Below are 27,949 nucleotides of genomic sequence, written 5' to 3'. Positions count from 1 at the left end.
ATAGCCAACCATTTTCATGCATATGCTTTGTATGGCAAGGCAAGAAGGCCAACAATTAAAAGAGCATTTGCCTCTCAATCATTTGCCTCTTTTCTATCCATATCTTACCATTAACCAGGTATGCTGCTCCTCAATCAAATAAAGCAATAACAAGGTGAAATATGAAAAGAAACCAAACGTTTAGGTAACCAGGGTGAACCATTAAAGACTGCTAGAAAGTAGAAATATTCAATATGGAACATACAACAAATGACGGCAATATATAGGTACCAAAAATATCAGTGCTACCAGAATTAACAGATGATTTATAATTTTAACTGCACAAGCAAATGAAGGTTTCATGCTGTATAAGGCTTCTGATGCAAGATCATGAAGGATTCATTGCAGTGAAAATATTGTACATAAAAATTTCATTCAAAGGAAAACATAATATCATTATCCTCTTTACTATAAACCATTCTTCTTGACTGATGGAGGCCAAGACAATCTCCTATGACTTGTGCCATCGGCTTGAGAGTCGCCAACTTCACTACTTGCATCATCTGCTTCTCGCTGCTCAAGTTCTTGTTTCCTTATGCTTTTAACTGCCAAGTCGTCATAAATGGATTCATTTCTCCAAGGAGGAGGAGTTACACAATCTGAATCCCTTAATGATCTTTGTGAGGGGTCATTCACTGGTGTTGTTGGCAATGCAGAAACTGAATGGCCAACTCTCAAATGTTGAAGTGTAGCAAATGATTCTCTCATAGCAGACATTGCTTCAAAGAATCGCGTGCAGGATGCTAAAGCAACAGGTATAGGACGTAGCATTTCCTGTGTGATAATAACACAGAATGTGAAACTTCAGGCAAAACTTTCCAGGTGTAACAACTATTCTGAGAGTTCCAGTGGCAAGTACCATTCTGGTGCAAAACAATGAATTATACATTCAAAAGCTATTCAAAACAAAATGCAAATGTATGATATGGTTGCAGTTTCTAAAGTTATAGGTTCCCCCTACGATTTATAACATTTCACATCAAGTGATATAGTGGTATAGTTCATACTGAAAAAGACAAGGAACTCTGGTAGAAAACAAAATCGCAAAAGACCTGAGAGAACTGATGCAGACAAGGAAAAGTCGAGAACTTCTAGGTGTGAGTCTTAGAAGATTTTCTTTCTTTTGTTCTTTCCCTACTATCATATTTAAAAGCAATTTATCTACAAATTTCAGATTCAAATTGCGCTAGCTTCCGCAAATAAACAGTAAGATAACTTTATTTAAATTAGTCCTATATCAACAGCAAGAAAGTATGCCAAAAGCTATAATATTAATACAGAATGTTTAAAAGAAATGCAAAATAATGTATATATCTCCATAAGCATACCCCCCACACTGAAGGTGACTCCTTAAAATTCTGACTCCATTGGAAATCTGCAACAGATGCTGTCAAGGCACCATAATCGCTTGCAGCCTTCATCAGTAATTCTGAAAATTGTTTCTGCACAGATCCAAAGTAGATAGATGATGCAATCACAATAAGTTCAAATCACCAAGGAACAAGTTAACATTTCAGCAACCCTGATCTTAACCCTACTTAAGAATTGATTTAGCATTTGCATTATTTTGAGCAATTACTTTTGTCAACAATAGCAGCTTTTCTCTGATGGAAAAAAATATTGAGATCTTAACTAATAAAACGTGCATATTATATTTTCTAAGTTTACTTCTCTCATCAGGCTTTCCTTGTAAAATTTTATATTGGTAGAAGTCATATACACGGTTTCATAACAGAGAATTTATGAGGCACATTAATGTTAAACATAATTTATAAGTAGGACTAGAATGAATAGAAAACAGTCCATTCCCACTCTCTTCTATTTTCCTATTTCTCATTTTACTTGATAACCATGTACTTTGATAAGGAGGAAAGATGCCAAAATCTTCCATCAGGCAGTAATACTCGGAAGTCAGAGAGGGGCTACTATCTTGGTTGGTCAAATATTCTAAATTCTGTAATAAATAGGATTTTATACATATTTCTCTTTAGACCATACCAAACTTCACAAGGAGGATAATGTGAAATTACACTGAATATCCTCAAACTTGAACTGCATGGATTTTCATTTCACTGACAGATACTGTTTCATCTATAACCACAACAGACTAGATCATGAGACAATAAATATGCAAGAGCTCTTATAGAATGGAATCTGATGACTTCAATTTAATTCAGAAAATGTTTGTATTTATAAATGTGTCATAATTACACCAAACCTAAAAATTTGAACTTTAAATCCTGAATTAAGTTCATTACATGCTCTCACAGTTTTGAATGGAGCAATTCACAAAGGACACAACCTACATAATATCTAAAAATAATGTAATTTTTGCACTCGAGCAGGTAGACAATTAGACTGCAATTCTGCAACCAACAATATGATAACAAGACTCGATCATGTTGATAGGAAGCGTAGACCACAGATTTCAAAAACCCTATCCATTTCAAGGTAAAAAGAATGTCCACAAACAAATCTTCAGTTCAGAAATCTAAGCACAACATTGACCCTCCAGACAGGCCATTGTATCATTTTAACCAGATATTACTTATCACTTCAGTTCAAACATTGCTACAATTGATACAAGTTAACATGCACAGAGTCACGCATTTCAATGGAAAACCAGCATATAAGATCAGACAACGCTAAGTTTACACTGTCACTGGATGAACAAACCTGATATTCTGCTTCAACTGGAATACAATCTAGCGAATATGGTTGTTGAAGACGAGCTATTATCCGGTCCTGCCAAAATTTGTGAAAACAAAGTTAACAGAAAAGAACACGAGGAAGAAAAAAATCCCAAGAAAAAACAAGGGTAAACATTTCTCGATGCAAAGGAGGTGCCAGCAAACAAACATTTCCCCCAAACTAACCCACTATTTCACTGGAAAGATGATACTAATCTAATATAAATATGCATGCCTTGCTACCTTAAGTATTGATTCTCTAGGATGGATGCCCTAAATAAATTGAGAGAAATTATCCAAGAAACAGTATTGAAAATTTGTTTCTTTAAGTCTGAATTTAGGCTTAGGCCCTGAATCTTATAGAATTTTCCAGCAATAGTAGGTTAACATTGAAAGTTGGTCTTTAGTAAAAAAATGGAAAACCAATGTGATACTTATCTCATTTTTTTTTCTATCGAAATCTCTAAAACACAGGCACCTCAGTGACCACCACCCTCTCCCTCCAGCAAGTGGACAGAATGACAAACAACAGATGACGGTCAAAATTGTCTCAAACAAGCATGATAGATTGTTAGAATAAATTAGTTAGCTTTGTTTACTAGCCGTTGGTTGTTAGCTAGAATAAGGGAGTTGTTATCGGACTCCTGGATTGTCGTTTCTGATTTAGTCAATTTGCCAGGTTTGTAGGAGAGTTGTTAGCTGGCTGTTATTTGATTCTGTAATTCTTATTAAAGCCTTTGAGCTTCATCAATAAGATTTATCACGTTTTACAGTTATTATCTCTGATTAATTCAACAAGTGGTATCAGAGCCATGCAAAACCTCTGATCTGTGAGAGAAACTCAGTGTTGCTGTTTCAATGGCAGAATCAAGTTTTGCCAAGGCATGTATCCCTACATTCGATGGAGATTATGATCATTGGAACCTTCTTATGGAGAATTTGCTGCGATCCAAGGAGTATTGGATTGTAGTAACGTCTGGAGTCAAAGTTCCTGCTCAAGGAGAAAAGATGTCGGCAGAAGAATTGAAGAGCTTAGAAGAAATGAAGCTCAAGGATTTCAAAGCTATGAACTATCTGTTCAGTAGCATTGATAAAACAATTTTGAAGGCTATTTCTCAGAAGAGCACATCCAAGGAACTGTGGGATTCCATGAAGAACAAGTTTCAAGGTAGTGCAAGAGTTAAGAGAGCTCAGTTACAGGCTCTCAGAAGGGAATTTGACGTTTTGGAAATGAAGGGAGGAGAATAAAGTTTATAGATTGAAGAAAGCCTTGTATGGCTTAAAACAAGCACCAAGGGCCTGGTACGGTAAGATTGAAAGGTATTTTGTTAATGCTGGCTTTCAGAGATGTCCTTATGAACACACCTTGTTCATTTTCAAGCAGGATTCTGATGTGTTATTGGTTAGTGTTTATGTGGATGATCTAATGTTTGTCAGCAGTGATGAGAGGTTGGTCAGTAACTTCAAGAAGAGTATGCAAGCTGAATTTGAGATGACTGATCTTGGAAAGATGAGGTATTTCCTAGGAGTGGAAGTCAGTCAAACCTCAAATGATGTGTTCATATGCCAGAAGAAATACACCAGAGAATTACTACTGAAGTTTGGTCTCTTGGACAACAATCCAGTAAGGAATCCAATAGTTCCAGGAGAAAAGCTTACTTTGGAGGGTGATAAGGTGCTGGTGGATAGTACTCAGTATAAACAGCTTATTGGCAGCCTTCTATACTTAACAGCAACACGTCAATATATCATGTATGTAGTCTGTCTGTTAAGCAGGTATATGGCTTGTCCAACAAGGATGCACTTACAAGCTACAAAGAGAGTTCTAAGGTATCTTAAGGGAACTATGGAGTTTGGAATTCTCTATAGAAGGAAGGAACAAGGTGGAGCTTTGGTAGGATACACAGATAGTGACTATGCAGGTGACACTGATGACAGACGCAGCACAAGTGGTTATGTTTTCTTTCTAGCTGGAGGGGCTGTTTCATGGTCTTCTAAGAAGCAGCCCGTAGTGACATTGTCCACGACTGAAGCTGAGTTCGTAGCAGCAGCTTCATGTGCTGCTCAGTGTATATAGTTGAGAAGGGTTCTTGAGCAAATGAACTGGCTACAAAGTGTTGAAGGAGCAACTACAGTTTATTGTGATAATATGTCTACTATCAAGCTGTCCAAAAATCCCGTGTTACATGGCAGAAGCAAGCACATAGACGTCCGTTTTCACTTCATTAGAGATCTGGTTAATGAAGGTTTGATTGAGCTGGAACACTGTGGAAGTAGTGCTCAGATTGCTGACATAATGACTAAAGCTGTAAAGCTTGAGACTTTTGAGAATCTGAGAACCAAACTTGGCATTAGAGAATGGAGTAACAAAGTTGCTAATACTTTGAGTGGCTGATGTTATACCTTACTGATGTTGTTTTAAACTCAACCAGATCCATGTTGAGTTTAGTAGAGGAAATGTTAGAATAAATTAGTTAGCTTTGTTTACTAGCCGTTGGTTGTTAGCTAGAATAAGGGAGTTGTTATCTGACTCCTGGATTGTCGTTTCTGATTTAGTCAATTTGCCAGGTTTGTAGGAGAGTTGTTAGCTGGCTGTTATTTGATTTTGTAATTCTTATTAAAGCCTTTGAGCTTCATCAATAAGATTTATCACGTTTTGCAGTTATTATCTCTGATTAATTCAACATAGATTATTACTCTAATCACATATCACATTCATCTTATAAAGTAAACAAGCATGCATAAATCGGAATTCTCATATATCTTCATGCCGATGCATTTGTGACTGCATTGCACAAACAATCCAAAAAAATTACCTTATTCTGAATAACATCTTTGAGAATGGTAGTAATCCTAGCCAAAGTCTCAATCTTCTTTTCCATTTCACTGACATGTGTTAAATGTGCCACATTTTTATCATCCTAAAATTTCATATTACAAGTCAGTTCAATTGATGTAACTGATAAAAATTGTGTAGTAAAAAAAAAATGGAAAAAGGATAAAACTTTACCTTCCGACCTTGAAGTTCAACTTGTAGATCTGCAATTTTTCTTTGTACAGCAGTTAATTCTCTTAAAACCCTAATCAAGTCATCACCTTTTTCGCCAGTAGTTGTACATAAGGTCTGGAGTTCTTCCTACATAGAATTTTATTCAAGAAAAGGTTGTTCAGCCAATTCATGGGGAAACAATTGTTAATCGGTAATGACAATTGTATATTGACAAGTCCAAATTGCGTCAGTATATGAATATCAAACACAATAATTATAATTAAACCTGAGAAGGAGGAGGAGCAACAGAAAATCCAAGATCGGAGGCTATTGAGAGAGCATCGGACATGCCTCCGATGCGCCTAATGGGCTTTTTGCCGACCCAGGTTGTGTCGCTGCTATTGCCCATCATCGACATTTGTGACATTTGTTTCGAACAAGTGGAAGATAATTACTTTTGCTGCTTCTGTTGGGGACGGCAATTTCAATTTTTTTCTTTTAAAGTTTCTCTCATAGTTTGAATTTTAAAAGTCAATGTGGATATATATATTATGGATAAATATTTAATACTGACTCATTGTGACACTTTTGTATTAGTAGGAACATATAAATTAAAAAAACTCTATTGAATTTTTGAATTTGATCGAAGGAGACTGGAGAAGAAAGGAAAGAAAAAGAAAAAAGAGAACAAAATTGAATGGAGCGCAGATTACTAAAGGCGTTTGAGTAAAAGTAATTGTAAAAGGTATGAACATGTAAACTTGTTCTAATTAATTTTGATACATAAAAATCACTTACTTTCTTTTTCAAAAGGAATTTTTTGCATGATTGCTTATTTAGACTCTGTTTAAGATTGTCATCAAGTCTTATCTCCAAAAATATAAAAATTTAAAAGTTCTTAATGACCGATTTTTAATTTTTTTATAAACTATTTTTACTAAATATATTTTCAAAGAAATTAAACACATAAAAGTAAACCCAAGAAAAACACAAAAAAAAAAAAAAAAAAAAAAAAAATCCACTCTTGAAGATAACTTCTGTAAGTCCCTTAACTTCCGGTAGAGTTGACATGTGACTGGAATTTAAATGGATATTTCTCTCTCTAATACTTCCACAATCTTGTAAAGGCTTCTCAACCTTCTTAACCCTCCCTCTCTTTCTTTCTCTGTAAATTTATAGTTAGATATCTTTCTATGATGAAGGATGTAGTCTTTTCTTTAATTATTACTTTTCATACAAACATTTGATACATAGACCTTTGAATATAAGTGGATTTTGTGTCCAGAGACCGCGGGTTAGTTCAATTTATTGACAAGAAATAATTTGTTTCTTTTATTTTAGGTGTTTTCTTTAAACGATTGTCTGAGGAGGAGAAGAAGAAAAAGAAGAGATAAAATAGGAATGGCAAAAATGGAAAAGATAAAAATAAAAAAGTAAAAAGTATTGGAGTTGAATAATGAATGCACTGTATTGTGACATAAAATTGTAAAATAAGAGAGTATGATTCTACCGTTTTAAATATAAAGAATTTAATTATAAAATAAATAAAAAAATTACAATTCAGAAGCCCAATTATATTTTTGCCATTCTATTTTTATTATTTTATTATTAAATAAATATTTGCATGCTACGCTTATAAAATACGGACAAACACTTATTAATTTAAAAGTTTAGTGACACCAATTTCAACATTTTAAATATGAGGAATTAATTATAGAAAAAAATTAAAATTCATGGATCCAATTATACTTTTTGCTTGATTTGGTCTTGAAAGAAAAATCGTAAGATCTCTTCATGTACGTTTTTTTTTAACTCACGAGCACTAGAAACATACTCAATAATAAGTGAATTTGGATGTTGATGTATAATTTACTAGTCACCAAAGTTTTTCTTTATGAAAATATAACTTCATTAGACTCAAGAAAGCATTGAATCATTCAAAACAACATCCTGCACTACTAAAGGCACTTCTTCCATCAAAATAATATAATCATAGGCATGAGCCCGTTTTGCTAAATAATGAACAACTAGATTGATTGACCGTCCTATGAGCAAAATTGAAAACAAAAAGAAGACATAAAACACAATAGAGCCAGTATTCTCAAGCAGTAGTAATAAAGGATTCAAGTCGACAACTTGCTCTAGAAGATATAAAACACATAGAATCAATATCCCTTAGTAATAGGGTTGCGGGTTGTGTCATATCGAGATATTTATATAATATAAAAATAATTAGTTCAAATACAATCTGACTAATTAATTAGATTAAAATATTAAATTTAAATAAAAATATGTTTATTAACCAGGTTAAATGGGCCGATCTGTTAACCCTTTTAATAAATTAAATTTCTAAAGTTATATCTTAAAATAAAAACTAACCATTATAATTTTAAAGAATTTATATATTTAATTATAAAACGATTAAAATTTGAATTATTATTTTAAAATATAGTTATATATGTATAAATTATTTTTAAAATTTTTTATATTAATATATGAAAAGTGACAATAAATATGTTTAAACGTGTTTATATATATCAGTATATACTTGTTAATCTATGAATCCATTTAAATAAGCGTATTTATTCATGTCATTCGCAGGTTACATAGATCAACATATTTAAACCTAGTCTTTTTACATGTCATAAACGGGTTGACCTGTTTATAATCCAAACCTATTTATCTTAAATCTAAATCTGTTTAAATACGTGTTGTGTCGTTTAATTGGGTCGTATGAAAAATTATCAGCCCTATCCAGCAACAAAAACATAGGATCTATGTCCATAGCCTGCTCTGGAAGATAAGAAATTAGACCTTGAGCAACTTCCAGAAACATACTCCTATGCCACCTTTAAGCTAGCAAATACAAACAAATTTCCATATTGTGTTGTTTTATGGGGTTAAATAATAATGAAGAGAAAATCACTTACTTTTTTTATAATCATATAAGTGTGATAGTTAATACTAAGTCTCATATAAAATCAGAAAGGAGATGTATATTTGTTTCACGATCCAATTTTAAAAGTTGTATTGCTAGAAAACTTTCAAAGAGATTTTATTTTAACTATCGATGTGTAAAAGAGTTCTTCTATTTGTTAACCACACATATATCCACTTTAAAGTGGATTTAGTTTTCCTTGTATTGGTAACCGCATTCTTAATTAAATTTAATTAATTAATAATTATCATTATAATTAATATAATGGATAATTAGATGGGAAGGTTTGATGGGTCCGGGTCAATCCGTCATGCACTACTCGATCCAAATTTCAATATCTTCCACTCGTACATGATAGATAGACATATTGCGAGATTCTTTGAATTTTAACAATATATAAATTATCATACAAGTAAATGGGTCGTGCAACCTAGTAAGCAAATTTGCACTTAGGTTAATTATAATGATAATTAACACAATAGAGTGAGTATATGCATATGTTAGGAATAACATAATAGGTCCAACAAATAAATAAAAAATAATTAGTTATTCTCGCAGTGCCCTAGACTTATCATATTGAGTTATCATGTTATCTTTTAATCCCTTAAAAAGCATGTTATATATATATCAATTATGCATATTCATAATCAATGTATTCTTCTATTAAGTGAAAAGATTAATTAGCCAATGAATATACTTGACAAGATCTTCTTTGTTCACTCGAGATTTGCAATTCATACTTAGCTGCTTTTATAGACATGTTCTATAAGTTGAATCATCCATAACCATAGACAACATGATAAGACAATAAAACAAAGTATAAAATATAAATACTAGTAAAAAGTATAAGGACACACATATGAGGATACTCGATATCCTCAAGGGTTCACACAATGGAAAAGTAAAGGATTAATCTCTGGCCGCCTTCTTAGTTGAATAAGCATACATGGTGTGAATTACGTGTTACAATATTTTCTATTTCCATGATATTTAATAAAATATTGTACAGATCTAAGTTTATTCGCTACTTAGAGCCTAATATAAATTCTTTGTGTTCTCACTTTTAGCAGGTTAAAATTAAAAATTCAATTTTAGCTTTCATAGATTATCTGGATGTAGGTAATCCAAATCGAATGTATTCATAGATATAACCTTATCTCATTTTATTTTGAGATGATAATTCTATCATAGCGTCTCATCTCTTCTTGCAATTTAATGATAGAGGTGATTACTCGTGTGAATGAGTGAATCTAGAACCTGTGTTACATTATTTTATTAAGATCCTTTAATAAAGCAATATATGATGTGTATATGCTACTGAAATAAATGTTAAAATATTCATGAACATAATAATGAATTATTTTTATTTAAGAAATAGTATAATATAAGCTCAATAATGTTTGATAATCAATTATCTAGATTCCACGTATTTTAAGAGAACTCATATGTACAAGAAAAATATCTATTGATATTAGCTTAGTAAGGGGATCAACAACCAATTGGTGCATAGAAATATATTGTACAACTACTTTTCGTTTAGCAAAAATGTCTCTAACATAGTTGTACTTGGTATCAATGTGTTTAGTTTTACTATGGTATTTGGGATTTTTCGTGAAAACAATTGTTGCTTGATTATCATAATAGACTAAGGTTGAGCATAAATATCGGTGATTCCCGCCTAAAATGAATAACCATATACCGAAAAGTACTAGAATCGAAATAACCAAAAGTTTTTATAACTGAACTGATCTAAAAATATTTTACTATTACGGTATGGTACTGGTTATTTAATTATAACCGTACCAGAACCAAGCCATTTTGTACTGATTCGGACCAAACTGTAGAACCGAATTTTTGTACATATATTTATTAATATATATATATATATATATATATATATATACATATATTATTTGTTGTATTTGCGTATATTTATTACTAATTTACTATATATTTAAGCTCTAATTTTTCTCACTAATATCATCTACTACAGTAGCAAGCTACATATCTCAAATTTTAATTCATAGACTTATTCTCATACTTAAACTCTTGATTTACAAACCCTAACTCAGCCGTATCTTAAAATTGGACTTATATTTAGTGCTATATAAAGTTTGTAATTTTTTATTTTTATGTTAGCCATCTGTGAAATATTATTATGCTAGCAAAAGCAGATATTTTAATAGTTTATAATTGAATATTAAATGATTATATTTGCAAGTAGACTAAATTACAAAACATATTGTTCAAGAATGTGATTACAATTCTGTTTAATTCCCATACTAGTTTCATTCGGATGTCAATCATATTTTTTTAATGTATTTGATTAAAGGTAAGATTTAAAGTTGTATTTTCTCTTAATATTAGAACCGAAAATAACAAAAAACCGAAAAAATGGTTCAATTAATAATGGTGTCATTTATGTTTGGTATAGTACTAGTACTTTAAATTTTAAAAGAACTGAAATTTGGTACAGTACTAGTGATTTACAGATAACCGAATTGGACCGTTCATGCTCAACCTTATAATAGACTATAATGGCTCCATCACAGTCATTTTAAAAATTCAAATTTCTAAAGAATCATATCAACCAAACTACTTCTTGTACAACAGTTGAACATACAATGAATTCAGCTTCCATTGTCGATAAGGCTATACTAGTATGTTTCTTGTGATAAGAAAAAAATGCCTTTATTAAGTAAGAAAGCATAACCATAGGTTGATTTACGTTGATCAAGGTCTCTTCCCCAATCAGCCTTAGATACCCGATTAGACGTGATTCTGACCCTTGATAATATAAACAATAATCCATAATGCCTTTGAGATATCTTATTGTCCTTTCTACAACTTTTCAGTGCTCTCGACCGACTAGCTAGTCCAACATCAAAATATATATCATAGAGAGTGCATATCATAATATACATAAGATTTCCTACAATAGTAGAATATGGTATAATGGGCATTTTCTTTTCTTCTTATGGATTCTTAGGACACATATTAAGACTCAAAACCTCATTTTTTGACACAAGAGTTTCTTTAAATAATTTCTTTTAATTTTAATTCTTAATATGTAATCAGCCTCACCCTCATCCATATCTTTCATGTCAAAATATGTGGATAACCATTGTTTGATATCCATTACATACTCCTTGTCATTTTCAGCTATTAAAATGTCATTAATATAAAGAGATAGAATTGTAAAATTGTCATTTGATCCTTTGACATAAACACAATGATTCTCATCAACCATTTTAAAGTCATAAGTCAAAATGACTTTATGAAATCTGAGGTACCACTATTTGGATGACTGTGGAGCTTGCAAACTTTGCGCTCTTAGTCTTCAATAATAAAATCTACATGTTGTGCCGTGTAGATTTTTTCATCTAGCTCTCCATTGAAAAAAGTTATTTTTATATTCATTTGATGCAATTCTAAATCTAAATTTGCAATAATAGCTAAAACTAAGCAAATGGAGAAAAATCTAACGAGTTAAAAAGTTTCCTCATAGTTTATACCTTCTTATTAGATATAACTTTGTATCTATTATGGAACCATTCGACGTACGTTTTATTTTAAGAATCATTTCCAATGGCTTTACGTGGCAATAAGTCAACCAAGTTTCAAACTTAATTGGCTTTTATAGATTTCATTTCTTCTTTTAATGCAACTTTCAATTTTCTTTTACATGATATTTAAGTGCTTCTTTAACCATTTTAGGTTCTTCATCATCATTGAGGAATGATAGTGTAAGCCTTCTTTTCTATTTGAAAGTGCTCTTTAGTAGTTTTAGAACGTATACTCCTTTATAATTGAGGATTATTGTTTTTACTAATTAAAATTGGCTCAGACTCAACCTCAACTCTTTTACCTAATTGAGATGGGTGAGATAGTCCTAGTGCACTTGCACAGTCAAGAATAGGGCTAGGTTCCTCTTCTTGAAAAATAATTTCTTATTGAATTGTAATAGCTTTTTCTTCTTCTTCCATCTCATATAGATGATAGTCTTTATCCACATTTTCTTCTTTAGAAAAATTATCCTCAAAATAAATGACATCTTATGACTTAACAATTCTTCTATCAGAATCATCGCCAATAAATACAGGCCTTTTAATTTTTTGGAGTATCTTATAATAGATACATTTATTCCTTTTTGGTCCTAATTTACCAAATTTATAAAAAGATTCGAGAATGTATGTTGTGGATCTCTATGGATGTAACTCATTCAAATTATATATTTGAAAAATTCACAAAATGACCGTATTAAATAAATTTCTCGATAAAAAATTGTGTCAAAAATTTATTAGTAATTTATTTTATTAATTTTGAAGGATGCTAGGCTCACAAGTAGTAAGGATGTATTTTTACTAGTGAGCTATTAGTAGCTTGCTTGGTTTTCCAATCCAATTAAGTTTACAAAATTACAGAATGCAACTACTCGATAGGTTTACAATGGAAAATTTAAATGCTTTGCCTAGATTGGTTGGAAATAACTGACAATAAAAATGATAATTTATATCTGCTTAATTTAATATAATATAAAAGTTAAATTTATTTGTTATTAACATTATAAATATTTAATTATTATAAAGATAATAATATAATCTATAATTATAATATGTAACGAATATATAAAAAATAGTATAAATATATATAATGAGATATCATTTCACCATTTATATTTATAATTAATATAATTTAATTTTTATAAGAATAAAAGATTTATTTAGTAAAGAGAAAATGAGTGATTTCTTTTAATAGAGAAACTCAATTCGGATTTTAGAGTGATTTTTCAAAGATGCAACCGTAAATTTCACTCTTGTTCAAAAAATAGAAACCGTAAATATCACTCTCTACCCATCTTTTCACCGACAAAAGAAACTCCTTACAGAAACGCCAACTTTTATGTCACGTGATTTTGTCTTTGCTCTGTTGGGAAAGGAAGCTGTCAGATTAATTTTGAGGATAATTACAATTCACTCCTGAAGTTTACCGTATTGCATTGACTTAATTATTAATTAAATACTAATTTTATATTGTTAATAATTTTATTTAATTATTTTAGAATTCTAGAATAAATGTTTTAGTTTGTGTTATAAAAATATTTTTTAATAATAATTTTAAAAATTTTATAATAAAAAAATAACATGGCAAGTAAATTATACTTATTAATATAATAATTAGTGTATAAATAAAAAATTTATTATATTTAATTTAAAATATATAAAAAGTTGCACATATATGATATTTTTAATAACTATAATATTAAGTTTAGAATAAATTATTTTTACTGATTCATAATTTTTATTTTTTTATTAAATACAATTAATTTTTTACGTCATCTTTTTCACTATGAAATTTTAAAAATTATTATCAAAATATATTTTTAACAATAAATTAAAAAATATATAATAATTTTAGAATTTTGAAACAATTGAATAAATTATTAAAAAATATAAAATTCTATATTTAAATTATAATTAAGCCTATTGCATTTACTAAACTTTAAAATTTTACCTTTAATATTATCTTCATTAAAATGAAGTATATAAGATTGTATAGAATTTAAAATTTAATAAAGTAAGTCATCATTTTAAATAAATTTCATGTTTACAAGTTAATATATTTTGCAAGATTAGAATCTTATTTTTATTTTATATTTATTTCCTATAAATCTTATTTGTTGTAATTCGTTTTTATATAATATTTATGCTTTTAGAAATAAATTTTATATTTGTTATTTAATATGTTGAATATGAAGATGCATTTTTTTTGTTTCTTTTATAACTTTTTTTAAAATAAAACAAAAATTTGGCAATTGACTAAAATAAAACATAGACTTAATTGTTTTAGTATCCTAAAATATATCAAACTATTTTAGTAGGTTTTATATTTTTAATAATTATTTTAATATTTGTATATTTTAATTCCATTAAATGTAAATAAAATGTCTAATATAACTATAATATATTAACTATTTTTACCATCCTTGTATTTTTTTAAATTATAATAATAAACCTCTTTATTTTTATAATTAGTTTTAATACCTTTCTATTTTTCTACTTTGTACTATTACATTCTTAGTTGAATATAAATATTAAATGAAATTTAAAAGAATTTATATATTCTTATTAATATTACTTTATTATTATCATCCCTAATGGTTGATTCCAAATTCTGTATATAATTTTTTAAATTTTTATTTATATATTAAAATATGATTAAATTATAACTTTTTTATTTTAGCTTAATATTAATTAATTATTAAAATATTATCTTATATTTTTTTTTTTGTATAATCTTATATAAGGTATTTTATTTAGTTAAGAATTTAACTTCAAATTTGGTTTTCTTTAAATTCTTTGAATAGTTTATAACTTTAATTTTTAAATATTAAAGTGTCTAATTTTTAGACAGAAAAGTTTTAGTCTAATAAAACCTAAATTTTTTATTTATAAATTTAGATTAATTATTTTAATATTTTTAAGAAATATGTTAAGATTAATTATTGAGAGAGATCTATCAGTACAATTTAATGAGATTTAGTGTTGAAAGAGGAAATAAAGCAAGTATGGCCTCAGACACTGCACAGGCAGAAAAGCCTGTGCAGGGCAGTTCATCACAGGCCCTGAAGAAAGGGAGCAACCATCCCTGTGGCAGGGAAAGGCCGCTCCAACCTTTCCCAGAAAAAGAAAGAGACGTTGGACAGAAATACTAAGGCAACCAAGTAGAATAGGCTACCGTTGGACATGTACATATAAATACCAACACAATCAATTTTAAAAGATCAGAATTACATATCAATAAATTCATCATTTCTATTTTCTACATGGTATCAGAGCAGGATTCAAACCTGTGAAGTACCAATCAAAGCAAACAAAAACCAAATTCTCAGAATTCCTTTTTGGAAAATCATCATGTCTCAAAATGATAACAGATTGACCAATATAATCTTGAGAGGTAATCAAAATTACTTCGAGTGGTCAAAATCCTTTTACATAGGGCTTAGTGGCAGAAAGAAATTAGGGTTCGTAATAGGGACTAAACCCAAACCCAAACCTACTAGACCAGAAGCCCCGACAGAAGAAGAAGCAGAAAAAATCGAAGAATGGCAGACGACAGACCACATGGTCATGTCGTTGCTTACCAGCACTATGGAGCCCCAAATTTTCAGGCTTTGTATGTTGCTGGAATCATCAAAAGCAATATGGGACAAGGTAAAAGGCCTATATGGCCATGAACAAAATTTTGCTCATATTTTCAATCTTAAACAGGAATTAGCCAGAATCACACAAGGCACAAAATCAAGCTCGCAATATGCCACAGAAATATTGACGAGATGGGAAGAACTTCAGAATTACTTACCTCCTTCAACAGATGCAGTAGAAATTCAAAAACGAGCTGAGAATGACCTCGTATTTACTTACCTAGGAGGATTGGACTCAAGCTGCGAGAGCTTGAGGTCTCAAATCCTCCTGTCCCCAGAACTGCCGAACATCGACACTGTTATTGCAACAGTTCAGTGCGAGGAGACGCGAAGGAATCTAATGAATCCCTTGGCCTCTCTTCAACTCGCGGAGAATCAAGCCTTTGCATCGCGTCGCCCCAATCTCACCGAAGGAAGCCGAACAGGGGGAGGGGCGAGCACGAGCGAGCGATGCGACCACTGCAAGAAGTAGGGTCACAATCGCGCTCGTTGCTGGCACCTAAACCCGGAGCTCAAGCCAACCCGAGGTTGGGACAGGGGGAGCGGCGAAGGGCCGAGAAGAGGAGGAAGAAGAAGGCTCGAAGAAAACCCTAGGGAAAAAAAGGATTATAGGGGCTGGGCGTCATATGCAGATAGTTATATGACGCCCCGATCCGACTCCCTAGGGTTACATCAACCCGACTCGGATCAACCAAACTAGACCCGACCCGACTCCTCCAAATCCGGCCCGATCCATCAGGCCCAGCAGAGCCAGACGGCCCACTAGGCTAGTAGAGCCAGCAGGCCCATCAGGCACAACAGGCCCTCCAGGCTCTACAGGCCCAAGTGGCCGAAATGCTGGCCCAATTACAGGCCTTGGTTCTCCAACCCAACGGGTTTGAGTCAACTCAACCCGACGGGTCAGGTTCGATTCAAACTGCTTTAAATTCCTTGCAAAATTCTTCAAAACCCTGTCAAAATTTCTGGATTATTGACTCAGGGGCAACATATCACATGACCTGGGATCCAAAAAACTTCAAAAACCTTAATTTGGTTTTCAATTCTCACCGTGTTACTATTGCAAATGGAGAGAAAGTCAAAATTCAGGGATATGGCACTTCAAATTTACGTAACTCTCACATTGAAAATATTTTTTATTTGCCTGAATTTAAATCTAATATATTATCTGTGGGTAAAATTACTTGTAATTTAAACTGCAATGTCATCTTCTCACCTACCTCAGTCATATTTCAGGATCGAATTTCTGGAAAGACGATTGGTGAGGAAAAACTAGAAAATGGCCTCTACTACCTTCATGCTCCACCCAAGAAATGTTTTTTGTCAACAAACTCTAACCAAGGCATGTTAATGCATCAGCGGTTCGGGCATCCATCCGACAATGTTTTGAATAAATTATTTCATTATAGCTTAAATTCCAACAATTGCGATGCGTGTAAATTTTCTAAACACACTCTATTACCTTTTTCTTTATCCTCCAGTGTATCTGAAAAAGCTTTTGATTTAATTTACTTTGATGTTCGGGGACTTGCCCCTATTACTTCCTATAATCATTTTAAATATTTTATAACTTTTATTGACGATTATTCTCGTACTACCTAGGTGTATTTACTAAAAGGAAAAAATGAAGTTTTTTCTCATTTCCAATTATACAAAACCAATATAATGCTACTTTAAAAAAATTTCGCTCCGATAATGGCATAGAGTACATAAACCAAAATTTTTCTACATTCTTTAAACAAAAAGGTATTGTTCATCAAACCACTTGTATCAATACTCCTCAACAAAATGATATTTCTGAAAGTAAAAATAGACACCTTCTCAATGTCGTTCATACTCTCCTTTTTCAAAATAATGTCCCATCGATTTTTTGGTCAGATACCCTTTTAACTGCTGCCTACCTGATTAATAGACTCCCCACTACCATTTTAAAACATATGAGTCCCCTAGAGGTTCTCAAAGGTAGGAAAATTGATTTGAGTCACCTCAGGATCTTTGGCTGTGTTTGTTATGTTCACATCAACCGTCAACATAAACTCGATAAAAGTTCTGTCAAAACCCTGTTCTTAGGATATTCCTCCACTAAAAAGGGATATAAATATTATGACCCCGATACTCATAAAACCTACATCTCTCGTGATGTCTCATTTCTTGAGACAATTCCTTATTACACCACCCGAAATCATGGTAATCCTCATGGGCCTTGCCCGCTAGTATTTCCGCTTAACTCTGATTTTTTATCTTAGCAGCCCTACTCAGAATTTTCTACAGGGGGAGCCGTCCCCAGTCTCAAGGTCAATTCCTTCAGGGGGAGACAATACAATTGGAGATACAACCTCTGAAATTCAACCCCAAATCTCTGAAATCCAACCTCAACCTCAGGAGAAAGCAATCATCTTGAGAAGGTCCACTCGTCAAACTTGCCCCCCCCCTGAAATTAAGAGATTATGTATCTCATTCGGTATCTAATCCTATCCAAAGTTTTATTTCCTATGATACCATATCAAGCCAATATCGTAGCTACTTAAGCCAGATCTCATCTCATCTTGAACCAACCAACTTTTACGAAGCCAATACCAATCTCAAATGGTGTAGGGCCATGAAAGAAGGACTTCAAGCGTTAGAAAAGAATAACACTTGGGATATTGTACCTCTTCCTGTAAATAAGAAACCCGTTGGATGCAAATGGATATACAAAATAAAGTATAATAGTGATGGGACCATTGAGAGATACAAGGCCAGACTTGTCGCCAGAGGCTTCACTCAAACTTATGGAATTGATTACCAAGAGACGTTTGCTCCGGTTGCCAAGATGAACACTGTCAGAATCCTTCTCTCAGTTGCAACTAATCAAGGGTGGAGACTATTCCAAATGGATGTTAAGAACGCCTTTTTACAAGGAAACCTAGAAGAAGAAGTTTATATGACTCTCCCCCTTGGCCACAAATCAGCCATAGATGCTTCCCTGGTATGTAAGCTAAAAAAGGCCATCTATGGGCTTAAACAATCTCCGAGAGCATGGTATGCCAAACTAAGCCTCTTTCTATTAAAAATTGGTTTTACTAAATGTGATTCTGACTCCTCTATGTTTGTTAAACACAATCACACACACACTATCATCATTCTAGTCTATGTTGACGATATCATAATAACAGGAAATGATGATCAAGGTATTAAGGATGTCAAACAAAGTCTAAAGAAAGAGTTTGATATTAAGGACCTTAGGCAGCTCTCATATTTCCTAGGCATAGAAGTGGCAAAGTCTACTAAAGGTTTATTTCTATGTCAAAGGAAATAAACTCTTGATCTATTAAAAGAAACTGGAAAATTAGGGGCTAAACCTGCCAACACTCCTATGGAAACCAAAGTCAAACTCAATCTGGAAGATGGAAAACCTCTAACCAACATAGGACATTATCAACGTTTGGTAGGAAAGTTAATATATCTTACTGTCACTAGACCCGACATATCGTTCGCAGTAAGTATGGTGAGCCAGTTTATGCATGCCCCTCGCACCTGTCACTTAGAAGCTATAGATAGAATTCTCAGATACCTAAAGGGAACCCCAAGACAAAGAATATGGATGAAGAATAACAATTCTAATTCTATAGTTGGTTTCTCTGATGCAAATTGGGTTGGAAGCTGTGATAGAAAGTCAACCACTGATTTTTGTGTCTTTGTAGGAGGAAACTTGGTAACATGGAAAAGCAAAAAGCAAAATGTTGTTGCTAGATCTAGTGCAGAAGTTGAGTACCGTGCAATGGCATCTACAGCTAGCGAACTCATCTGGATCAAGCAAGTCCTCAAAGACATGAAGATTGAAATCAACGGACCTATGACGATGCATTGTGATAACCAAGCTGCCCGTCACATTGCATCAAACCCTGTGTTTCATGAACGAACTAAACACATTGAAGTGGATTGCCACTTCATCAGGGAAAAAGTTCAAAAAGGAGAAATTGAAACTCCTTATATCAAGAGCCAGGACCAACTGGCAGACATCCTTACCAAGGCACTTGACAAACAGACGCATCACTCAATTTTAAGCAAGATGGGTTCGATCAACCTCTATGAACCCAACTTGAGGGGGAGTGTTGAAAGAGGAAATAAAGCAAGCATGGCCTCAAACACTGCACAGGCAGAAAAGCATGTGCAGGGCAGTTCATTACATGCCCTGAAGAAAGGGAGCAACCATCCCTGTGGCAGGGAAAGGCCGCTCCAACCTTTCCCAGAAAAAAAGGGACGTTGGACAGAAATACCAAGGCAACCAAGTAGAATAGGCTACCGTTGGATATGTACATATAAATACCAACACAATCAATTGTAAAAGATCAGAATTACATATCAATAAATTCATCATTTCTACTTTCAACATTTAGAAACGTTAAAATTTTTCTACTTACAATGCTAGAGTTGGTAATTTAGATAAAAATATCAGATGATTAATGGAAAAATACAACTAATATATATATAATAGTTAATTTTATTAAATAAAATATTAAAATTAATTATTAAAAAAGACTTACTGATGTAATATGACAATATTGAAAAATTTAATCTAAAAACATATAATATATTAAATCTAAAAGAAAATATATTAGTTATCTTTTATTTAATATATCATTAACTAATAAGAATATTTTATCACTTCAATTTAATTGAAAAGCAAAGTTAAAAGAGAAAAATACTAATCGAATAGTGAATAAATATTTTATTTATGCCTAATTACCATTTAAATCTCAAACTTTATATTTTCTAATAATTTTATTTAATTGCTTTGAAATTTTAAAAATGAATATCCATACTCTTAATTTATTTTTAAAGACAATCTTCAACAATATTTTTAAAATTTTATAATAAAAAAGATGATCTGACAAGTTAATTCTACTTATTAAAAGTCAAATTAGTGAGTTAACAAAAGTTTTATTGATTTTAGATATAAGATATGTGAAAAAATACATATATATGAGACGTCTATGACTATATTGTTAAGTCTAAGATAAATTATTTTTGTTGATTCATATTACATTATAGTCGACTTATTACCTCATCTTTCACCATAAAATTAACATTTAAAAATATTCTTAAACATATTTTAAAATTTTGAAACAATAAAATAAAAATTATTAAAAAGTATAAAATTCAAGATTTATTAGTAATTATATCTTGTATTTATAATGGAATTTTTTTTTTAAAAAAAAGGCTTAATGTCTTAAAATGAGATCTTTAAATTATCTTGGTAACACTTCAGTATTTTGAGAATTACATCGTTAGTATCGTTAATAATTTTGGTTATTAAATTTCAACCATAATCAGATAATTGCAAATCGATTTTGTTGAATAGATAGCAAAAAGTGAAATTTTATATTTTTGTTAGATTATTCAAAACTCATTAGAATTGATTAGATTTAAAGATAAAATTAAATTGTGAGATTATTTTTAATTTTTTTAATCTTTTTAAAATTTATAAAAATTTACTAGTTTTAGAAGAAAGCTAAGTTGGTAAAGAGTCAAATAGTGGTAAAATTATAAGACATTGACCTAGAAAGAATGAGCTATAACTATTGAATTAATATTGGTGGTGAATCTATATATATATATATATATTAATTTTTGAAAGTTAAAATTTTTTTGACATGTGTGTTTAATTTTTTATACGTGTATTTACTTTTGATACATGAAATTTAAATTTATGTGTTATTTTATTATTTTTTATTAATTTATTGATTCGTAAGTTACATTCCTGATTAAACACTAACTCTAATCCTAAAACATAACACATTAAATATTATTTAATATTAAATTAAGTAATAAATAGTTTACTAATTAGTTAATGATACTAATTCTATCTTAAGAAATAACATATTAATTATATTTTAATATTAAATAAACTAATAAATTAGTTTTGTAATTAGATAATATTTAATTCTAAAAAATAATATTTTAGATAATATTTTTAATATTATATTAAATAAAAGTTAATTTTTAATTTTAAAAAATTAATAATATCAATTATACTTATATATTAATTTATATAATATTAAAATTAATTAATAAATTTTTAAAGTAATTTTTATATTATTATATTAAGAAAATTCTAAAATTTTAAAAAATTAGAAATTATCCTAAATAGTTTTTTATTATTATTTTCTAAAATTTTATAAATTAACATTAAATATTAAAATATTTATTAGATTATATTTATCAATTTAATTTTATAATTTAAATAATAATACCAGTTGTGCAGCGTATGACTAAAAGACTAATTTAAATATAAATTGTTAATAATTTAATATATGATATTAAAATATAAAAATAATCAAATAAACTTTCTTATCAAGAATTTAAACCATGTCACTAAATTTCTTTATACTTTGTATTTTTCTTTAGAAATATTTATAATGGAAACTTAGTATTTATTATTATTATTTTTCCCTCTCTTTTCTTTTTTATTTCTTTTTTTATTCCCATCCGTCATTCCTTAAATCCCATAGGTTTGATTCTGTAGAATATGATACATTTTCTTATTGAGCGAAGGGTAAGATTGATTTTTCGTAAAAAGTAAAATTCAGACTGACTAAGATGATAAAATTCAGGGGGCAAATTGTAATTACCCTTGGTCCCTTCACTCCAGAAGTAGGTGTGGAAGTCTACTAACTACAGTTCTGAAACCACTTTACTCTTCTCATTCTTCTTCTTCTTCTTTCCTCCAACCAAAATCCAAATCTGATCCAACTCGATCCATTCCTTTGACAAGGATGGCAGGGGCGTTGATAGGAGGGTCATTTCTGTCAGCTTTCCTTCAGGTGTTGTTTGATAGAATGGCTTCTCGCGAGGTTCTTGACTTCTTTAAAGGCCAAAAGCTCAACGATGCACTGTTGAACAAGTTGAAGACTACCATGATTTCTGTTAATGCAGTGCTTGACGATGCAGAAGAGAAGCAAATCACTAAACCAGCTGTGAAGGAATGGCTTGACGAGCTCAAAGATGCTGCCTACGAAGCTGATGACTTGTTGGATGAAATCGCTTATGAATGTTTGAGGTCGGAAGTGGAAGCTACTTCTCAAACCGATGTGGATCAGGTGCGGAACTTCTTCTCTAATTTTTCTCCATTTAAGAAGGTGAAGGAAGTAAAGTTAGAAGAGGTCTCAAAGCTAGAAGAGATCCTTGAGAGACTGGAACTTCTAGTGAAACAAAAGGAAGCACTTGGTCTTAGAGAGGGTATTGAAGAAAGGCATTCACACAAGATACCAACAACTTCTCTGGTGGATGAATCTGTTGGTATTTATGGGAGGGATTTTGATAAGAAGGCCATAGTCAAGCAATTGTTTGAAGCAAATGGCAACGATCTAAGCGTGATCCCCATAGTGGGTATGGGTGGGGTTGGTAAAACAACCCTTGCTCAGTATGTGTATAATGAACCCAGGGTGCAAGAGTCATTTGATCTTAAAGCATGGGTCTGTGTATCCGCAGTTTTTGATGTCTTCAAGGTAACAAAAGATATTCTTGAAGATGTCACTAGGAAGAAATGTGATATCACGACACTGAATCTCCTTCAGCTGGAGCTAAAGGAGAAGTTGAAGGGAAAAAGGTTTCTGCTTGTTTTAGATGACGTTTGGGATGATAATTATGCTAACTGGGATGTTCTGCGGAAGCCTTTGAAATCGGGGGCACTGGGCAGTAAGATAATTGTCACAACACGCCATGAAACTGTAGCGTCAATCATGGGCAATGTTCTCCATCATCATCATCTAACAGAGCTAAGCGATCATGATTGCTGGCTGTTGTTTTCGAAACATGCATTTGGTGAAGGAAATTCAGCTGCACATCCAGAGTTGGCAATACTTGGTCAAGAAATTGTGAGAAAGTGTAGAGGCTTGCCTTTAGCGGCAAAAGCACTCGGTGGGGTCTTGCGTTCTAAAAGAGATACTAAGGAGTGGGAAAGAATATTTAAAAGCCTTCTATGGGAGCTATCGAATGATGAAATTCTTCCTGCCCTAAGATTAAGCTATCATTACCTACCACCACATCTGAAGAGATGTTTTGCATATTGTGCTGTATTCCCAAAGGACTATAATTTTTCAAAGGAGGAATTAATCCTTTTGTGGAGAGCGGAAGGTTTTATAGTTCAGCCTAAAGGGAGTAGGGAAAAGGAAGATGTTGGTGCTGAGTACTTTGAAGATCTCGTATCAAGGTCCTTCTTTCAGAAATCACATCTGTATAAATCAGCTTTCGTCATGCACGACCTCATTAATGATTTAGCTAAATATGTTTCTGGGGAATTTTGCTTTCAATGGGAGAATGGCGATTCATGTGAAGTTGCCAAGAGAACTCGTCATCTGTCATATCTAAGAACAAATCATGACACCTCTGTCAAATTTGAGAGCATATATAGAGCTAAGCATTTGCGCACTCTGCGTGTGAAGTGGTCATGGTGGACTGATAGAAAGGTAAAGTATGACTTATTGCCGTCACTCAGGCGTTTGCGGGTGCTATCTCTGTTTCAGTGTGATGATGTAGTTCTGTTGCCAAATACTATTGGCAATTTGAAACATTTACGATATTTGGATCTGTCTGGAACATCGATCAAAAGGTTACCTGACTCCATAAATAGTTTGTATAACTTGGAAACTTTATTAATGTATGGGTGCCAAGATCTCATCAAATTACCAATTACCATGTCAAGTTTAATCAGTTTGTGTCATCTTGATATTAGAGAAACAAAATTGCAAGAGATGCCACTGAAGATGAGTAAACTGACGAAGCTTGAAATGTTAACTGATTTCGTTTTGGGGAAAGAGAGTGGCTCCAGTATCAAGGAACTGGGGGAGCTTCAGAATCTAAGAGGATCCCTTTGTATTTGGAATCTTCAAAATGTTGCAGATGCCCAAGATGCTATGGCAGCTAATCTGAAGAATAAAAAGCACCTTAGGATGTTAGACTTGAGATGGGACGGTGAGACTGATGATTCACTTCATGAAAGAGCCATAGTTGAGCAATTACAGCCTCATATGAATGTGGAGTCTTTGTGCATTGTTGGTTATGGGGGTACAAGATTTCCGGATTGGATAGCAAATCCTACTTTCTCACATATGGTAACCTTGGAGCTTAGTAGATGTAAATACTGCTCCTTTTTACCACCACTCGGGCAGCTAGTGTCTCTAAAATCTCTTTATATCATAGCACTTGATTCCATAGTTTCTGTTGGTCTGGAGTTCTATGGAAGTTGCACACACCCGAAGAAGCCATTTGGTTCCCTTGAAATTTTACATTTTGAAAGAATGCCACAGTGGCGCGAGTGGATTTGTCATGTAGATGAAGGGGAAAATGGAGCTTTCCCACTCCTGCAACAGCTTTACATAAACGAATGTCCCAACCTGATACAGACACTGCCCGGTAACCTTCCTTCTCTGACAACAATAAAGATTGTGGGATGTCCGCAACTTGCGGCTTCATTTCCTAGCGCTCCAGCCATCCAAAAATTGAAGTTAAAGGATGATCATCGTAATGTGCTGTTGCAGAATTTTGATTTTAGTAGTCTCAAAGTTGTAAAATTCCACTCAGTAGATCCTTTGCTTCAAGGAATGGAGAAAATTGGTGTCCTTTTCATATCGGAAGAAATTGAAGTTGGAAACTGCGATTCACTCAAGTGCTTCCCATTGGAGTTGTTCCCTGAGTTATACAGTCTTGAAATCTATAGGTGTCAAAACCTTGAGTGCATCTCTGAAGCAGAGGTAACTTCTAAAGGTCTCAATGTTCTCGAATCCATAAAAATTAGGGAGTGTCCTAAGTTAATTTCTTTCCCCAAAGGAGGTTTAAACGCCCCAAATCTGACCAGTCTTCACTTATGCGATTGTTCAAATTTGAAATCCTTGCCTGAATGTATGCACTCCCTTCTCCCTTCTCTTTATGCTTTGGCAATAAATAATTGTCCAAAACTCGAGTCATTTCCAGAAGGAGGTTTGCCCCCCAAATTATACTCACTTGTCATTGAAAGTTGTGACAAACTTGTTACTGGCCGCATGAAATGGAATTTGCAAACAATTTCTTTAAAATACTTCAGTATAAGCAAGAATGAAGATGTGGAATCTTTTCCTGAGAAGATGCTATTACCTTCTACTCTTACCTGTCTCCAAATATCCAATTTTCAAAATTTGAAATCATTGGACTATGATGGGATTCAGCATCTCACCTCTCTTACGGAACTAACAATCAGCAACTGCCCTAAGCTACAGTCTGTGACAGAACAGGAGTTGCCCTTGACTGTTACCTATCTTGACATCTGGGATCTTCAGAATCTGAAATCTCTGGACTTCAGGGGGCTCTGTTATCTTACCTCTCTTAAAGAATTGGAGATCTGGAACTGTCCTAACCTCCAGTCGATGCCAGAAGATGGGCTGCCTTCTAGTCTTGTCTGTCTTACAATCTCAAATCTTCAGAATCTGCAATCTCTGAACTTCAAGGGGCTTCAGGACCTCACTTTTCTTATAGAGTTGGATATCTTGGACTGTCCTAAGCTGGAGTCCATACCCGAAGAGGGGCTTCCCACTTCCCTTTCTTCTTTAATTATCTACAACTGTCCTTCGCTGAAACAAAGGTGTAAACAGGAGAAAGGGGAGGATTGGCCCAAAATCTCTCACATTCGCCACATAGAAATTGATGGTGATACTATGAATAAATGCTGAGGTATTCCTACACACAATTTCTCTTTCATTTTTGTTCTTGTTCCACTTCTTTACTTTCAAGGCTCATAGCCTATATCTTGTTCATGCATAATTCTTACGGAAAAAACATTTTTGGTTTGCAATTCTATGGCTTTTCAGTCTAAATGAGTTCATAATTTTCCACTCTGAATGTCCATATCATATCTCTGTTCCTAATGCATCAAATTCTTCCAAGCTGATCATACTTTAAGAAGGTGCACTCTTTTCCAGTATGAGGGTACTCTCTCTCTCTCTCTCTCTCTCTCTCTCTCTCTCTCTCTCTCTATATATATATATATATATATATATATATACATTTATGTAAAAGATGCTCCTTCAAAGTTTGTAAGTTAAACCAATTTTCAAGTGTACAGATGGCTCTATGCTAATAAAGAGACCCCTTGTTATGCATGCAATTGAAAATGTTTTTCACGCGATATCATTCTCTGCAAGTGAGCATAGAAACTAAATATTTTTCCGGCATTAGGCATCATCCATTTGTTGGTATATTCTACTGCAATTAACTTTGGGAAAAAGTGAATTTGCTTTAATTATTTCAGTTAACTCTTTTTACTATATACCCTTCCCTTTCAACTGTTTGATAATTTTACTTTATTTTTAAGTTTCTTTAGTACCAAATCTTGACTGTCATGTTTCTTTGGACAGAGCATCCCCTGCTTTTTGTTGCTGACAAAGCCCAAAGGCACATTAGATCCCTTCAGGAGATTCATGATAGAGTTGCTGGCAAGTGTTATTTCAGATCTTTTTTATTTCACCATCATCAACGACGGTAGAGGAATCGACAAACAAGATAGAAGAAGATGTGGGAAGAATGGCTTAGCAGGAACACAAATACAAAAAGAAAAAAGCAGTCCCTCTACTCTCTTCCATATGCTGTTGGATTTCCCTTCTCCACTCTCTTCTCTATTATTTTTTGTTACTTTTTCCTTTTTTTGGATAAGTTCCTTTTGCTAGCTTTTGCATGAATAAGATGGATTCATAATCGAAAAATAAAAATAAAAATTAAATTGTACGGTGCAGCTCGTTGAAGATCTAGATGTATAATGGTTGATTGATGGAAAATGGCGCTGGTTTTTTCCCTTTCAAAGCCCTTGATTCTCTTTTCTTTTTAATTTTAAATTTCAAATATTAATAAATAAAGAATATAAAAGATATATTCAATCTCAATCAGTTGTATATATGATTTGCATGTAAGTAGATTTGTTTTTGAGTTGCTGGTGTCATGGAGTTGTGAATGATGGTTTCTTTTTTGACAGATATGTGGATTTATTGCTATGAAATTAACTTAAGTCTCTGCAATGGATTCTTGGTGGCTGAAGAATAAGTGGATTTGTGTTTTAATGGTGATTTTTGACTGCTTGTGTGTGT

The 27,949-nt window shown here is 32.4% G+C and overlaps 2 protein-coding genes across 3 annotated transcripts; one reads left to right on the top strand and one right to left on the bottom strand.

The window, feature by feature from the left end:
- Nucleotides 1–241: 241 nt before the first annotated feature.
- LOC8282557 (AUGMIN subunit 2) lies at nt 242–6,431 on the bottom strand. Its single transcript, XM_002525286.4, has 6 exons — nt 6,005–6,431; nt 5,740–5,865; nt 5,546–5,650; nt 2,716–2,784; nt 1,368–1,481; nt 242–813 (listed from the first exon to the last, which is right to left on the bottom strand). The coding sequence occupies exons 1-6, from the start codon at nt 6,143–6,145 to the stop codon at nt 448–450; spliced, it is 921 nt and encodes a 306-aa protein (XP_002525332.4). The 5' UTR covers nt 6,146–6,431; the 3' UTR covers nt 242–447.
- A 16,081-nt stretch (nt 6,432–22,512) lies between these two features.
- LOC8282556 (putative disease resistance RPP13-like protein 1) lies at nt 22,513–27,668 on the top strand. Of its 2 annotated transcripts, XR_001535651.2 has the most exons (3): nt 22,513–26,543; nt 26,681–26,798; nt 27,227–27,668. XR_001535651.2 is itself a non-coding variant. In XM_002525285.3 (2 exons), exon 1 carries the CDS (start codon nt 22,616–22,618, stop codon nt 26,540–26,542), a length of 3,927 nt encoding a protein of 1,308 aa, XP_002525331.1. In that variant the 5' UTR covers nt 22,513–22,615; the 3' UTR covers nt 26,543; nt 27,227–27,668. The 2 variants fall into 2 exon arrangements, 1 of the variants encoding a protein (XP_002525331.1); XM_002525285.3 differs by lacking the exon at nt 26,681–26,798.
- Nucleotides 27,669–27,949: the final 281 nt, after the last annotated feature.

Source organism: Ricinus communis, chromosome 7 (genome assembly GCF_019578655.1).
Source record: "Ricinus communis isolate WT05 ecotype wild-type chromosome 7, ASM1957865v1, whole genome shotgun sequence".
Taxonomy (NCBI): Eukaryota; Viridiplantae; Streptophyta; class Magnoliopsida; order Malpighiales; family Euphorbiaceae; genus Ricinus; species Ricinus communis.
Note: the sequence above shows the minus strand (reverse complement) of the source record. Positions and strands in the feature narration are given on the sequence as shown.